The 16,376-nt window shown below is 37.3% G+C and overlaps 3 protein-coding genes across 3 annotated transcripts; 1 reads left to right on the top strand and 2 right to left on the bottom strand.

Moving 5' to 3' along the window:
• Positions 1–93: 93 nt before the first annotated feature.
• On the bottom strand, positions 94–2,650 carry edf1 (endothelial differentiation-related factor 1). The gene is made up of 5 exons (XM_046841126.1): positions 2,433–2,650; positions 2,134–2,185; positions 1,250–1,410; positions 564–657; positions 94–457 (listed from the first exon to the last, which is right to left on the bottom strand). Exons 1-5 carry the CDS (start codon positions 2,505–2,507, stop codon positions 396–398), a joined length of 444 nt encoding a protein of 147 aa, XP_046697082.1. The 5' UTR covers positions 2,508–2,650; the 3' UTR covers positions 94–395.
• Positions 2,651–5,357: 2,707 nt separating this feature from the next.
• Positions 5,358–8,478, bottom strand: plpp7a (phospholipid phosphatase 7a (inactive)). The gene is made up of 2 exons (XM_046841187.1): positions 7,438–8,478; positions 5,358–6,537 (listed from the first exon to the last, which is right to left on the bottom strand). The coding sequence occupies exons 1-2, from the start codon at positions 7,910–7,912 to the stop codon at positions 6,149–6,151; spliced, it is 864 nt and encodes a 287-aa protein (XP_046697143.1). The 5' UTR covers positions 7,913–8,478; the 3' UTR covers positions 5,358–6,148.
• Positions 8,479–11,780: 3,302 nt separating this feature from the next.
• fam78aa (family with sequence similarity 78 member Aa) lies at positions 11,781–14,519 on the top strand. Its single transcript, XM_046841877.1, has 2 exons — positions 11,781–12,833; positions 13,424–14,519. The coding sequence occupies exons 1-2, from the start codon at positions 12,553–12,555 to the stop codon at positions 13,950–13,952; spliced, it is 810 nt and encodes a 269-aa protein (XP_046697833.1). The 5' UTR covers positions 11,781–12,552; the 3' UTR covers positions 13,953–14,519.
• The last annotated feature ends 1,857 nt before the right edge of the window (positions 14,520–16,376 follow it).

The raw sequence follows: 16,376 nt of genomic DNA, 5'->3' as shown, positions 1-16,376 counted from the left end.
TTTTCATAGTCATGAAAATAAATAAATCTCTCTCTCTCTCTCTATATATATATATATAACATTTTTAAAAGGTTCAACAAATTTACACTCATATGGATTTAAATCAAATGGCAAACTTTATTGAAATTTTTTTTTTTTATTATGCAAATGTACACAACAGGAAACAGTTCAGCCCATTCAAACTGAAGGAAAAGAAAGAGCAGTATTATGTAAGCAAACATGCTTTAATTTCATAACATTGTCATTAATCTGACATTTGGTCCACCACTAAAATAAGCGTTTTATTACCATTTTAAAGGGAATTAATGACGCAGCAGCATGTGGAAATGGACTGTAAGGCCAGAATAGTGAGAGGGATTCTGCATGCTGAGTGGTGGATTTCGAGGATTTTTTGCTCATTTCTTCACGGGAGCTGGATCGAGGGGCTGCCCAATCTCCCTTCCACGCAGTTTAAGTCCTGCAAATCAGCAGAATTTAAGGGAAACATCTCTTCTTGAGACAAATGCTAAATATATTATTATATATATATATAATAAAATAAAATCAGAAAGGTGAAATCTCACCAATAGCTCTCTCGATCTTTCCCATTACTTGATTATTGGGGATGGCCTTTCCCGATTCATAGTCGGCAATAACCTGTGGCTTCTCGTTAATTTTCTAGAGGGGAAAACAATAATCAAAAATCAAAAAATAAAAATCGCAGCATCCGTGTCATTCCTATCAGCAATGCACAAATAACTTCAGTAAAAGTTTTCCTTTTAAGATTCCACTTGAGTAAAAGCCCAAAAATACGCATCCATAAGAATGACATTTCAATGATCTACATTAAATTATAACATTTTAAAGAAATGTTTCGATTGGACTTTTACGCCGTGGAAACTCTTGGTGAGGACCGTAGGATCATGGCTGTGGTTTTAGACAATGCAATTGATCAAATTCGCTTCAAATTACTAAGGATTAGTGTTTTTTATGTGCTGTAAGATATTACTCACTCAAATGTAGTGAAGATCCCCCCAAAACTATTATATGAAACATTTATTTTAGAAAAAAAAGAACGTCACTATTGTCCACACCGCTGATCTCTTATCATGATGTACATATGATCAACAAGTCAAATGATATCTTGGTTAATGATTAACCAATGACGAAAAAAAAAAATAGAAAAGAAAAGAAAAAACATCCTTGTTGCTTTGTTTTGCGAACTACTTCCTGAAAACCGTGCCCGATTTTATAGACCTTGTGGACTCACCGTGGCCAGGTCCTTCTGTGTTAAGCCTTTGTTTTGCCGGCCCTGTTGCATGACTTTGCCCACTCCCAGAGCCACTCGATCGTGATGAAGCTCTTCTGTTTCTCTGTCCAGTTTGGCCGTGTTCTTAGTTACAACATGCTGTTTATTCTGACCTGCTGACCCTACAGGGAAGAGCAACACACAATAAAGCAAAGACGTCACACACACAATAAAAAGCGAATATTCAACAGACAGCAAGGGAAAGTGTGTACAGGAGACAGATTTCCAACTCCAACAGCACAACACATCAAAACACATCAAAAACACAAATACTTAATGTTTTCAAGCCAAATATCGCTAAACGTACACTTCCCCATAGCTGAAAAAGAAAATCGTAAAAAAGTTAAATTTTTTACTTGTGTTAATTTCCAAAAAAGATTTAACAATTTCACAGAAATCTGATTGGATGTTAGTCTCATCTGTAGTCGTAATTATATTTGGACTAGCAATAAAAAGAACCACAACACCACGGAAACCGACAAAAACATTTCCAAAGTGCTGCGTAAGCATATTCAATGAGCTTCAGAAGCAGCGTTACGTGGACGCCAGAAAAATCGAGAACTGTTGAAAATGATTTCGAACTTTTCGCGTATTCAATTTTCGACTTTTACGTTATTTTGCCCACCACTGCGGATACCCTGAACAAATGTCTTGCCGTTTTCCTAAAAATAAAAATAAACAAATAAATACATTTCTTCTCGACTCTGTAATAAGGGTAATGACGTCATGACCACAACTAACAAGGACATGACTTTGGTTATGACGTCATCACCAGACTCCTGCTGCCGTGCACGCGGACGGCGGACGACGAACGGAAGTCGGGGGGGGAAGAGAAGAAGTCTTACACTTCTTTGTGGTCTCCACTTCATGTCCTCGTCTTTGGGCTTGAATCACCGCCTGCAAGCAAACAAACATTTCATCACACACATGCACGCGCTCCATGTTAGCTCGGCTAGTTCACTGGCTGAACACCACACAAAAGTCGCACCCTGCTAATCTTCTGTCTTTTTTTCCCCCAAACGACTAAACAATACTCTGTCTAAATCTAATAAAATATATATAAATAATAACAGTGTGATGTCCATTTTCTGACCCAATCACCGCACTGAGTCTTCAGCTCTTACGTAAACGTTAGCATAGGAACCTGTTTGGATTTGGCCTGCGACGCGGATCCTTTCTTCCTCAGCACGGTCACCGTGTCCCAGTCGCTCTCGGCCATTTTATTTCGAAGATTCTTTGGTTTTTGGATCGAACTTGACTTCTTAATAGTTAACAAAACGCCCAACTCTTGCTGAAAAACTACTCCTTTAGAGTAGGAGTTCACGTCTCACTTCACGCTGCAAACCGGAAGTGCGAAACCTGCGTCACAGTGCACGCAAATCAAGCTGAAACTGAAATCGGCTTTTTTCTTCCTTTCTTTCTTTTTTTATTTTATTTACCTCAATTTTAATGTAATTGTAACTGTTTAATAGCTATTCTTTGTATTTATTAAAAAAATAATAATAAATTGCGTGTACAGGCTGCGTCCCAAATCCCCCTGCATGTTCCTCAGCACACTATCATGGCTATTAGGGATGGGTCAATTCGATATGAAGACTAGTATTGTCGATATCGATATCGATACCAATATCTATACCAAATCTTTGATGATGACATTTTATAGTCTGTTTGCCTGGCCTTTTTTTTTTTTTTCTTTTTTTTTTTACATTTAAGCACAGCTTATCATCAATCGAGCAAACTTTTAACAAAATAATCAGTCAAACAACGCATGTTTAAATTGCCACATACATTATTTTTTACATTGCTTCTAATTTATAGGTTTCCATAAAGAAACAAAAAAATGTTGAGTTCTTTTTGAGCTTTCTGAAGATTCTCCTATGGCAGAAAACGTTTGTGTACAGGCTTTATAAAACCTTTTCTTTTTGTGAGATTTTATAGTTTGTATTGGCCTAAAATTCTTTAGTTTCATTTATGTCAGAAAAAAAGAAGAAAAACTACGAACATTAATAATCAAGCTAATTTTTACAAAATATAATCAGTCACACAAACCAAATTGTTGTGTGTGTGTGTGTGTGTGTGTGTGTGTGTGTGTGTGTGTGTGTGTGTGTGTATATATATATATATATATATATATATATATATATATATATATATATATATATATATATAATTTATTATTTATATTATATTTACTATTATTTATTTATATATATTTTACTAACTGAGGTTTCTGTTAAGGAAAAAAAGAACGTTGAGACTTTTTAGATCAATTTACTAGAAATCAAATTCTTTCAGAAGCTACAGATACACAGTGAAACAATAGTTCTTATTCATGTAAACAAATATAAAACACAGTAAAAAAAAATAAAATTCCAGGTAGAATCAGTGCTCAATTTGGGAATTTTTAATCCGGGACCCTCATAAGGCATTAGGGACCCCTTGACTAAGATTTCCTAAGGTCCCAAAGATTATATGAATTACACAACAACTGGGGACCCTCCATAAGACTTGACTCAATTCGAGCACTGGGTAGAATCCATATGTTATTGTGGGAATCAATCATATCGATACAAAAGAGTATCAAAAGAATGCATTAGGATCGGTCCATGACATATGACCATTTTACATACTGCACACTAGTATTTGTCTTAGGATTTTCTTTGCATATATGGCTTTCCTACTGACCAGCTTACTGGTTCCTTTCTTCCTTTAGAGCTCTGTAATCCCTAGCACAATCTGTGCATTGTATGGCCAATAGGAAGCGATTGCATGTTGTCTTTTTCTCTCTGGGTTTGTACAAGGATTAAGCTAGATAATAGATCACAAAGCCTGCGCAATGAAACACATCTTTTGTTCAAAAAAGGCCTGCTAGCTATTCTTTAAAACAATAAAGCCCAGTATGGGTTTGCTTTTCCTTGGCTTCATCATTTACACATAACTTACACTGTTGGATTTCATCAAACTGACAGCAAAACTATAAAAAAATAGAGCAGTTTATCTAAAGGAAGTCTAAATGATTGTTTTTTTTTCTTCACAGATATGAAGCTTGCTCCACAGATAGGTTGTTACCACCCCAAATTGGTTATTTTACAATAACCACATATTCCAAAGTGTTTAATTCCTCTTACATTCCAATGTATTGAAATGCATAAAAGAAAGACACTGTGCAAAGTTGATTCCTGTGATCAGTTATGTTATGGCAGCTGTTTTTATTCTCCAAACCTAAAGAAATATGCAGCTATTCAGCTTGTCTGTGATCAAGATTCTCCTATGGAAGTACATGTACTGACCATAAACATGCTAGCCTCCTATACCCTTAATGTAAATATTTCCATACAGAAAAAAGTCAATTTCAGCATATACAACAATAACATTAAATATAAACCTATGATTTAAATGAGGTTGAATGATATATATTATACACCTACTGAACACACTGGAGAACTCAAAAGCATGTTGCTTTAAATGTTACCTTTAAGAACCTTTCCAATCAGTGTTTTTTAATTCTTTGCGTAATTTAGTTTGAACTACAGCTTTTTCTTCTTCTTCTTTCCCCTCACTACTCCCACCAATGAGACGGTTTACTGTCTCTGACAGTGTACTGAATACTGCTCGTGATATTCTCCAGCCAGTGGTGTACTGGTTGAAAGAACATGGAGTGAGGACTGGTATTTATAGCCTGCTGAGTCAGAGTTCAGCACCACAACTGTTACCTGATAACTGTTATGGAGAGGAAATGGAGTGACAAAGACAGCTGTGAAATCTTCAGCACTGCTACAAAAGTTGGTGTCCTTCACCTAAACATAGGAGACAAGCTTTCTGCTTTTCAATGGGTCCAGGGCAATGTGAATGAAAATGTAATAAGGAAGTGTTGTGATAATATAATAGCTGGACAATTTTGCATTGTTGAATATTGCTTTGGCTTTTTTATTACTGAATTAAATAAATAAAATATATTTTTTTAAACTAGGTGGTGTCGTCCCAAATACACGTTCGGACCCCAGAAATTTCCCCACTGTGGGACAAATAAGGGTATATCTTATAAAAGGACAGCAAATGATAACATACAGATGGTTGCATCCTGAACTTTATTCAAAAAGACAATGAATGTATAATTATTTATACTGAAACAATGCACCGTAATTTTTTTTTTTAGATTTAGATTTTCTATCAAACATTTTTTTCTTTCATACTTAGGTTAATAAGGTAACAATATAAAGGCAATCTTTCTCTCTCTCTTTCTCTTTTTCTCTCACACTAGAACCAACATCAACATACAACTCAAATGTTCACAATAATCCTTAATTCTTGCATGTATATTCACAGATTCGCTCACATACACACGTGTATATACAGTAAAATACTGTAGTCCCCCACCCGACCCCCCTGGACAGCATGCTCTTTTCCTTTTCTCTCAAATATTTGTGCTAAAATGGGATCCAATTCCAAATAAAACAATTTTATGACACAGTATATTGCTGTTGCAAAAATCCCTGAGCAAACATTCTCTCACTCAGAACAGCAACAACACAAACAGAAAAAAAAAAAAGCAAAGCGATTCATCGCATCCATCGCACATGGATGTTTTTTTGTCTTATAACCATGCAAAACATGTAGAATTTATTGCATGGACGTTGCTATGTTTATATCGTATTATCCAGGGTGTGTGCATCCCTGCTGCCTCCCACGTATCAGGTCTGTATAGCTCTGCAGGAAAGAAAATGTTTAAAATCGAGTTGCAAAACTACTTTAGAGACTCTCCAAATATGCACAAAGGCTTTATCACTATAACTCTGCAGTATGGGCACTGGGCCAGCAGATTTTAGCCTGATTAAAAGCCTGCAGGTAATCACACACTGATTAATACAAGGGGCTCCAGTTTAGTGTCCCAATCGAGATCAAAGCTTGACATGTGCTGGACGACAACCACACCGTCTCCACCAGACTGTAGTGGAGAAATCCTAAAGCAAAGCCACATCCTACGTCGGTGAGGTGGTGGCGACCCAGCAGCACACGTGACATACCCACCAGCACGGCCCACAGCACAAGCAAAATGCGCAAAGGAACTGCAAGGACCAAGTGCGCCAACAAGAACTTAGACACCATGACTGCCCGGCTCGCGTGGGCTGCTGGGAAGGAATAGATGTCCATGGCCAGGTAGTCAAGGAAACTGGGTGACATCTCCCAGGGTCCTTTGCGTTTCACTAACTTCTGCATTCCTGCCACAGTCATCACATCCAATAAGAGAGCTGGAAATGGAAAAAAGAAAGGAGAAAAAGTTTTTTGTACATATTGATTATTACATGTACAGACAGCACTGACGAGAATTACATTTCAAAACAATGCGAAATTTCCTAATGAAGGATATTGTACTAAATAGAACATTAGACCATGTGTCGGTTGAGAAATGAGCACAATATACGAAGGAAAGGGTTACATGATTCTCTCTCTCCTTCTGTCCCTTCTATATTCCCATATCTACTGACCTACAAACCTAACAGCATCTTCAAAACCTCTCGATCATGTATGGTTAAAACAGTCTTGTTTTTTTTGTTGTTGTTGTTGTTGTTGTTGATGTTGCTTTTGTGATTACGATGGAATGATGTGACCAATACAAACAGATACCACACAAATTGATCACTAAGTTGGCGCTTAGTCTAGTGGTGTTAAGAACATAATGCAAAATTAAAGCAATGAAGTAAAGCCATGAATAGGCCAATATTTATTCATTCATTCATCCATCCATCCATCCATCCATCTATCTTTTCTAACTCTGGAGCAGATGCATTAAATTGATGTTCATTGCTGATTCGATTCTTTCCCTTTTGGTAAATCGAATTGTTTGGTTGGATAAATTTAATGGATGATGCAAAGTGGACATCCAGACCCCAGTTCAGGGTTTTAACAGAGTAAAGCATAAATTTTAGTCCATTGCATCTGGACACAAGAATCAAAAGTGGGTTACAGATGGTGCACTTGTTTACCAAGAGTGTAGCTGTTGCATTAAAGATGTCCAAATTCGTTCACAGCAAACTCCCCAACACACACACACACACACACACACACACACACAGGTGCTGAAATTATTCGATTATTCGGTGCGCATTTATTTGAGCACTGCGGGTTTACATTTTATGGTCCAAACTCACCAAGCAGCAAGTTGACCAAAACCTCCTGGCCAGCCAGTGTGTTGCTCCTCGTGAGGCACACCAGTGTGCCGACGATCCACGGGATGCCGTGGCCGGTGAGCGCGAGCAGCTTGACCATGGAGCGCGCGTTGCCGCACGACGACGTCGCGTGCGCGCACACGCCGAACCGTTTCGACATGCAGATGTCGATGGCCAGCAGCGAGTTCATCGCGATGCCCTTGAAGGATGGGTTGAGCTGCATGCAGTCCTCCTCCGGGAGCTCCTTCTTGTCCTTGCCGACGCCTTCGCCCGGCTCCGGCTGCGCGCCGTCTGCGGCACTGGAGTGCGCGTGCTGCGGCGCCTTGTGCGACGGCCTGCGCGCGCGAGCCTCGGCGCTCGCGCTGCCCCGCAGCGGCTGCTGGAGGGACATGAATTCCGCCCTGTTCATCGCGTTGTTCCGATCTCTAGTCCTGCACCTAGTCTGGCTCGTAGGCATTTTTCCCCCTCTTTTCAAAATCAGGCCAGGATTTTTAGCTCAGAATCCAGAATTTGTTTTGTCTGCTTGTCTGGATAATTTGTGCAGCGTGGCCTGGTAATCGGTCCACCATGTCCATGCCCAGATCGTGTGTTGTAACTCTTGCGGCTTCTATATCAGTCTATACCTATAAATAGACACGCCAACTGACTGGCTTCATGAAATGCACCCACGGTGCTCACAGCCAGTGCAGGGTGTTTTACAATGTACACCACCAAGCTCTCTCTCTCTCTCTCTCTCTCTTTCTCTTTCTCTCTTTCTCGGTGCAATCATAATAAAGACATCTGTGCACGTGGCTTCTAACGGGTTCAACAGTCTAAAGCAATATTCTGACTTCCAACATTTCAATACAATCCGATTCACATATGCACTGAAAACATGTGGTCAGAAATCACATGACTTTATGACCATGATGTCACAATTAAGTGTGGGGCAGAAGGGAAATGGTATTTTATGGAAACAGATTTTATCCCAAAAAATACATTTCATTGCATGGAGAGCATGCATGGTGCTTTATATCCATTAAAAAAAAACATTTATCTTTGCATTATTAGGCGTCTTTATCAAATCAGTGTATTCACAGCAATGTGTGATTCGAAGCAGCATCATTAAAGCATCAGTGAACACAATGCACTTTGCTCTTAACTTCTAAGAAAGGGATTTGTCAAGAGTAATAAACATGTCAGATGAATTGATGGTCAGGACTTGAGGTGGTTTCCACATTAGAGGGTCGTGAACAGGACAAAAGCTTGGACCATAAATAAATAACATAAATAAAAAAAATGATGGATTGATTTTTGCCTGCATTATTAATATATTTATATTATTAAATTGGAACGAATCTATAGGTGTTCGGAGATATTGGTGGCAGATGAGGTAATAGTTGGGGAAAAAAAGATGGACAGTACACAGGTTGCAGGAGATGGTGCAGTATATGAGGATTGTGCCTTGACTGTGTTTTTGGTGCTTAATAAAGACCTTGTTCTTTGACACTATAAATCTGAATCCCAAACCTGGATTTCCCCATTTTAACTATTACAGGTGCATCTCAATAAATTAGAATATCATTAAAAAGTTTATTTATATAATAATAATATGATGAATCTATATAATAACAAGTTTTACTTTTTGTATTGAATTACTTAAACAAGTCAACTTTTTAATGATATTCAAATTTATTAAAATGCACCTGTACATGTCTTATTTTTCATACTACCTGGTCACTACACATGCAAATACAATAAAAAAAAATTGTCCGTTTAATTTTTATCATGTGTACATTATAGCACATTAATGCGAAACAGTGAAACCGTGTATTTTAACTATTACAAGACAAACAAATGCAGTTTAGAGAAGTCATGTAGACGAACTCTCATACATGATGGAGTGCTTATACCACAAAAAGGAATAAATATACTGAATTTAATTTTACTAAATACAAATTTAATACAGAGAATAATAATTATTTAAAATGAGCATTAGCTTTTAAAAAAAGTACAATTGTTTAGGTTTTTTTTACCGGTGAATATTAAAGAACGCTTGTAGGTAAAATAATAAAATAGTCCAATATTCAAGTAATCTTTTCTGGTTTTCTTCTGAACTATTAAATCATCTCTTAAATCATATCACATATCTTTTAAATGTGACCATATTAATAGATCATTGGCTGCCCAGAAACTACTCATAGTGCTTATTAAATACTATTTATTGTAAAAAAGATGTCTCTTGAGCCTTTGTTTTCTATTACATTACTTTACCAAATGGGAATTTAGATCATGAGATGAGAAAGACTATGTAGTGCTCCCAAAAGCACACAAACAGGTTATCATTGACTCACAAACAGGTCATCGCTTCCACATGGCTTCTGGAAACATGGCTGATCTCAGCACATTCTCATCACTGGGCATGAGATGGGAATATGACCTGCTGTAACAGTCCAGTGTTAACAAAGACCTGCTCTAATAACAAAGTAAACTTTGGTGTGCCGAAATCACGGATCCTGAAAATAGAAAACGTTCAAAAGGAGACATTTTTGGTATAATCACAGGGAGGACAAAGAGAATTCTCACATCAATTCTTTATTCACTTTATAGAAAAAAATTAAGAAATTGAATATGGATTTATCAACCCTTTCTGAGATTAAGCGAGCAATTAAGATGTAAAGATACAAAGTGTGAATACCAAAAATGTCCAATAAAATAAATCTGGAAACATCAGGACATGCAAACTGTGCCGTCTTGTCTTAGATCTTATTAGATTATTTATTGTGATGTAATGTTACACGGGTGCATGTAATTAAATGCATGTAATGTTACAGGTTGTGTGACCGTGGGTTGCTATTTTGACATCTGTGACCACAGTGTATGTCAGAGTACCTGAAAAACATACGTGAGTAAAATTCCAATATGATTTGAGTAATAGAGTATCTGATTTGAACAGGATTTAGCAGTGAGTATTTGACTTATATTAAACATAGGCTAAAAGATGCACTAGTCCTCAACAAGACACATGTTAGTAAAATAATTTCACAGTACTGTATCACAAAGCAGAAGAACCATCATTATTTAATGGACAAATACAATTAAAGTTAATAACTTTAGATAAAATAAAGAAAATATTCAGGGCTGACTGTGACTCGATGCACCTCGCAGTCTGAGAGACGGGCAATATTTGTATCCAACTACAGCAAAATCTGGTTCTTAAAGTTTTTGAAGTTTATTCTAGCTCTTTTTTAATCATAAATGTTGTTGAGTATTCTGCATTTGCACACAGCACTTTACATTAACATTGTCACTGTTACATTTTTGTTTTGGTCTTATCATACCTTATTACATTCCATAAAAATTTTACTTCCCTTTTGCACATCTAAACACACCGATCAGGCATAACTTTATGACCACTGACAGATGAAGTGAATAACACTGATTTTCTCTTCATCATGGCACCCATTGGGTTACATTAAACAGCAAGTGAGCAGTTTGTCCTCAAAGTTGGCGTGTTAGAAGCAGGGGTGAGTTTGACAAGGGCCAAATTGTGATGTCTAGACGACTGGGTCAGAGCATCTCCAAAACTGCAGGTCTTGTGGGGTTTACCGATCTAAAAAAAAATTGGTCCAAGGAAGGAACACTGGTGAAGCGGCGACAGGGTCATGGGTGCACGTGGGGAGCGAAGGCTGGCCTTTGTAGTCTGATCCAACAAGCATCTGTAACTCAAATTGCTAAAGAAGTTAATGGTGTTAATGCTCAATAGATCAGGACTGTTTTGGCAGCAAAATGGGGACCAACACAATATAAGATAGTTGGTCATAATGTTATGTCAGATCTTTATCATTGTCTTATATGGTTTTTCTCATATTTTCCCTTATTTTCTAACATTTTATATGTATAGTCCCTTTTATCTAATGCACAATTCACTGCAAGCTGTATTCTGTATATAACTATGTGACGAATAAAATCTTGAATCTTGAGTAGTTTCCTATATCTTTGATAAGTATTTTTGGCTACTTTTTAGTTTTACTAGTTTACACCACTGGTGTATGTCAAGTCAAGTCAAGTCAAGTCAAGTCAAGAGTCAAGTCAAGTCAAGTTTATTTCTCTAGCACTTTTCACAACGGACATTGTCTCAAAGCAGCTTTACAGAATTGTGTGTGTGTGTGTGTGTGTGTGTATATATATATATATATATATATATATATATATATATATATAAGTGTATGTTCATAATCATCCTCAGTAATCTAAAATATAATGTTTAGAACTACATTACCCAGGATGCAGGGAGAAGGGTTGCAGAAAGGGAAGTCTAACCTAAGCCGCTTGAGAATGAGAGAGAGAGAGAGAGAGAGAGAGAGAGAGAGAGAAATAAACCCTGACAGCTGAAGGGTTTCGTTACACGCCAGGAAACCTGCCGAGCCTTTAATAGCACAAGTGCGACAAAAAGGAGCGCGACTTGCACTAGAAATCCCTCATCTATCCCGAGGGAACCAGCAGAACATCTGACCAGTAGCACTTTAGAAACTGTCACTGTAACTTACAGCCCTGGTGTTGAGCTCGAGCTGAACTGTTTGCATGGAGATCTTTTTGTTTATTTCTACTCATCGGTGTCCCGTTATGGAGATTATGAAGGTGGAGAACCTCCGGCGTCTGCTGCAGCTACTGCTATTAATGTAACTGCTCTTCATGCATTACTCCAGGACTCCATGGAGAGGGTTTTCCTCAGACTTTTACACCACTTTTATTTAGTATTATTCATTGCATGTACCTGTGAGCTGACACCATGCTGTTTTTGAACACTAATCTTCGCTTGTAACTGTGTATCAATTAATAATGTGAAGTTAGATGTGTTTTAAAAACTCTTTTTATTGTAAATGTATTCTATTTATTACATTGTCATATCACTATTTGCCTATTGCAATAATGCTTAAAGCATTTTGTGCATACTTGTTGATGTAAAATATATTTATATATCGCATTTATTATATATTTCTAGAGCTACATGTACTTATGCACCTGCTACACAATGTAATCAGTAGTGCAAACAGTTAATAACTAAAATAACATGTATTCCCAATAATGTGAATGCTGCTTCTTCGAGACTGATGGATGCGAATAAACTTGAGCGTCACCGCCATGGGGTGCATGCAGAGTGCGGACGCACGTTTTTACGAAAACATCAGAGTCCTCGAACTGAACACTTCGATCGATTCTAAACCTACGGTCATTGACGAGACGTCCGAAGTAGTTTTGAGGTACCGCACACCCTACTTTAGAGCTGCTGCCCGGGTGCAGGTGCCACCAGTGGTCCGTAAAGAAATCTGGACAGTTGGCTGGATCCAGGCCTGCAACCAAATGGATTTCTTCAATTACTATGGCAAAGAAGGAATGTATGTATGGCGTAAACCTGGGTTAATGTTAAATCCCTTTATTATGACGTGTTTGGAATGAATTTAATGGTCAGATCAAAATGACAAATCCAGATTAATATTAAGCGATATTTCTTTAGGGTTGAATAAGGAATCATTTCTACATAATTGTTTGTAAAGACAAACCAAAAAGAAATCTAAGTAATCTAAGTTTCAATGGACATTCATGAGAATGGCTAGTCAGGATGTTAGTAATGTTTATGCTTCGGGTTCCTGGGATTGTTTCCTTAATGGCAGAAAAATTGAACACACCCCAAGCAGTCTTTTTTAGCATGCTTTTGTGTCTGCCAAATATAGTCATTTTACTTTTTAGCAACAATGAGATGGACTTCCACAATAGATGACCTCACTAGTTTTTTATTTCATGCAAAAGGCACTATTATATTATTAAATTGACCTCAAACGGCCCAATATATTTGATCATGTACAGTACAGTAAATTCTCAACTTCTCAACTTTAGTGGTTACAAGCAAAATAAACAAACAGCTAATGTGGAAATCTGTTACTTTATGAAGACCTCCATTTATTTATGTACCCCTTCACCTTTGTAGATCAAGCTGGGAGCTTCCTGAGCTGAGAGATGGACACATCCAGGCCATCAGTGATTCAGACGGTGTGAACTACCCATGGTATGGCTGTACCACTGAGATTTACACCATCGTAGGGCCCACCAAGAGGAGCACCACCCTCACTGTGAGCATGAACGACAACTTCTGCCCCAGTGTGACATGGAGTGTCCCCACAGGTAACACCAGTGTCCCACCACTTTTGAGCTCCATCCAAAGGGACCAGCGCTTCACCACCTGGTTGGTGGCCATGAACGAGGCCTCAGATGAGTTGGTCCTGCTCAGAACCATCCGCTGGAGGATGCAGCTCGCTATTGAGGTGGATCCCAAGAAGCCCCTGGGACAGAGAGCTCGCCTTATGGATCATCTTACTCAGAAACAGCCAGAGATCTTGGCTGTGAATGAACCCATCCCACCCAATGCCTTGGTCAAACCTAATGCCAACAATGCCCAAGTGCTAATTTGGAGACCTACACAAGGGGAGTCGGTTGTGGTTATCCCCCCAAAGTACTGAATGGAGTGGAAAAAAGAAAACTTAGACTTAAACGTCTTATCTTCCTGTTCTTACAGAACCTCAAGCAGAATGTTTTATTTATTTCATTGTTTTATTGGATGTTTAGACATGAAAGTGTGGCCTCAGAAAAACAGCATTAATGTTTTGCCATATGTCCTACATTTTTTTATTATGTTCAGAATTTTGGACGCATGCAATTCTGTGAACAGGAATTTGTGGTCATGTTTACATTATGTTACACTGGTGAATAGGGACAAGCATTTGTCTTGTCAATGCTGCCATTGGACTTTAATTCGAGCAGCCGAAAAAAGAAGAAGAAGATACTATAAAACAAAGCAGAATTTGCAAGTTTATGTGAAAAGCATGTGTGCATTGGTGGGCAAATTATAGATCATACTCAGGTTAGTGTTGAATACCATTTCAGGTTTTCAACAATGTTCTGTTTTGCAACTCACTAGTATTTTATAGTTTTAAACGTTCGATTAGATGCATTAAGACGAATGGGTGAAAATGTGTATGTTTTTTTTTTTGTCTGGGAGGATAAAATTCTGTAGAAAAGACTCTTGATTGTTTGCATCAACGTCTGTGTAAGATTTCACATGATACACTTCTATAAAGCCTATTTATAGAAATCACCTCTATAGATCAAATAGTTCTTAAGATAATGGCATCAACTTGTGGAAAAAATGTTTTTTAACTTTTAAGTGCTTTCCCATAATCTAATTCTCAACAACTTTTAATCATCTGTATCATGTCTTAGGTATGATTCTTGCTTTCAGGTAGTGCTCTTTGGTTATAGTTATATGGGTGAAGACTATGCCCTGATTCCAAACAGCTCACAGATGCCCCAATTTTCACTCACTAGCCATCTGCAGTGATGTTAGAAAGCTGATAATTTATGTTTGCCTTCCCATTTCACTTGTTCTATGAGATACTATTTGTGTTTGCTCAGTACAGTAGGGAAGGAATGCACGACAAAGGAATATACGTAGATATAATTTCATGGTGAAAATTATTAATGTAATACCAGCCAATTAAATATATAGGATATATACAAGAGAGATTGCTGAATTTGGAAAGGTTTGTCTGGATATTGCAATTTCTAGGTGTTTGGCCACAAGTGACAGGACCTCCTCTGCTTTTAATATCCCATCCATAAACTATAAGTGAGACGATACTTTAGTTCTACCATTCATTTGAAAATTGACTGATAATACTGCAAAGCATGCTGTAAATTTATCAGCAGTATCAACAGTTAATTGTGTGTCACATTTTTGGAATATTTATTATATATACTGTGTCAAATTATTAGATGCAAACTGGGAAGATTGTTCATTTAATACGGAATAATTATAGAAAATATGATCCGACTACCTTCTGAAGCTACTGCTCAGCATTACTTCACCTATTTTAATTTGTGTCTTCCATATTTCCAATATGAAAAGCTTGCCATACTACCGCATGAAACCCACTTTCGTTTCAGCTTCCGCACATAGTTTTTTCAATATAATCAACACCTGATATTAGAAACAGTCAAACTTCTATTAAACTGCCATTTCATTCCTTTAAACAAGCATTTGTCAAACCTTTTAATTAAAAAACCTGACCCCAGTCACCTGTCCAATTTTCAGCCAATTTAAAACCTTGCACTTTTCTACAAGATCCTAGAATCATTTTTGGCACAATGTTTATGTTCATACTTGCATAAGGGTTTATTCTGAAATCTGAAGTCTAGCCTCAGATGTGGGTCATTTCTGGTGTGTCCATGTGCGTCTTGCTAGAGTTTAATGCAGCATTTGAGAACATTTATAGAGTAGAAAATATTCTTTAATTAATGACCCTTATCACTGATACCAGTGTGTTGATGTAAATGACCTTTCTATGGATATTATAGTTGAAAAAAAGGAGTTCTTTGAGATGTTTTAGGGCTAGTGTCCTTTTTCTGTATATATGCTACATCTAAGTAAAGTATTCATAACTATGGCATAACATGAACTGTTATGCTGATGACACACAGTGATATGCTTCAGCAAAGCCAGATGTTAGACACTGGCTTAATAATGCAGAGGAATTTATAAAGGAAATTAGACACGGGATGCTAAGTAATGCCCTCCTACTTAACAAGACTTTTATTAGAATCAAAGGCATCTAGAAGTAAACTTTCTGATTGAATAGTAACTCTATATGGCCTTTCAGTTGCATCATGTACAGCAGTAGAAGATCTTGGTGTGATTATTGACTCCAGTCTCTCATTTGAAGCTCATGTGATATAATATTACTTTGATAGCTGTATCAAACATATTATATATATATATATATATATATATATATATATATATATATATATATATATATATATATATATATATAATGCAAAAAAAAATACAAATCCTTGACCATACTATTGGTACCTTGAGGTTGGAC

The sequence above is a fragment of the Silurus meridionalis genome, chromosome 27 (genome assembly GCF_014805685.1).
Source record: "Silurus meridionalis isolate SWU-2019-XX chromosome 27, ASM1480568v1, whole genome shotgun sequence".
Classification (NCBI taxonomy): domain Eukaryota; kingdom Metazoa; phylum Chordata; class Actinopteri; order Siluriformes; family Siluridae; genus Silurus; species Silurus meridionalis.
This window is presented reverse-complemented; position numbering and strand designations above follow the sequence as displayed.

Excerpts from the sequence above, each read along its gene's own strand:
- edf1 (XM_046841126.1), bottom strand. The coding sequence starts at position 2,507 with ATGGCCGAGAGCGACTGGGACACGGTGACCGTGCTGAGGAAGAAAGGA. Across the intron at positions 658-1,249 it reads CACAGAAGGACCTGGCCACG|AAAATTAACGAGAAGCCACA; the intron begins GTGAGTCCACAA and ends TTTCCCCTCTAG. Across the intron at positions 458-563 it reads AAAGATCGAGAGAGCTATTG|GACTTAAACTGCGTGGAAGG; the intron begins GTGAGATTTCAC and ends GCTGATTTGCAG.
- plpp7a (XM_046841187.1), bottom strand. The coding sequence starts at position 7,912 with ATGCCTACGAGCCAGACTAGGTGCAGGACTAGAGATCGGAACAACGCG. Across the intron at positions 6,538-7,437 it reads TTTGGTCAACTTGCTGCTTG|CTCTCTTATTGGATGTGATG; the intron begins GTGAGTTTGGAC and ends TTCCATTTCCAG.
- fam78aa (XM_046841877.1), top strand. The coding sequence starts at position 12,553 with ATGCGAATAAACTTGAGCGTCACCGCCATGGGGTGCATGCAGAGTGCG. Across the intron at positions 12,834-13,423 it reads TACTATGGCAAAGAAGGAAT|ATCAAGCTGGGAGCTTCCTG; the intron begins GTATGTATGGCG and ends TCACCTTTGTAG.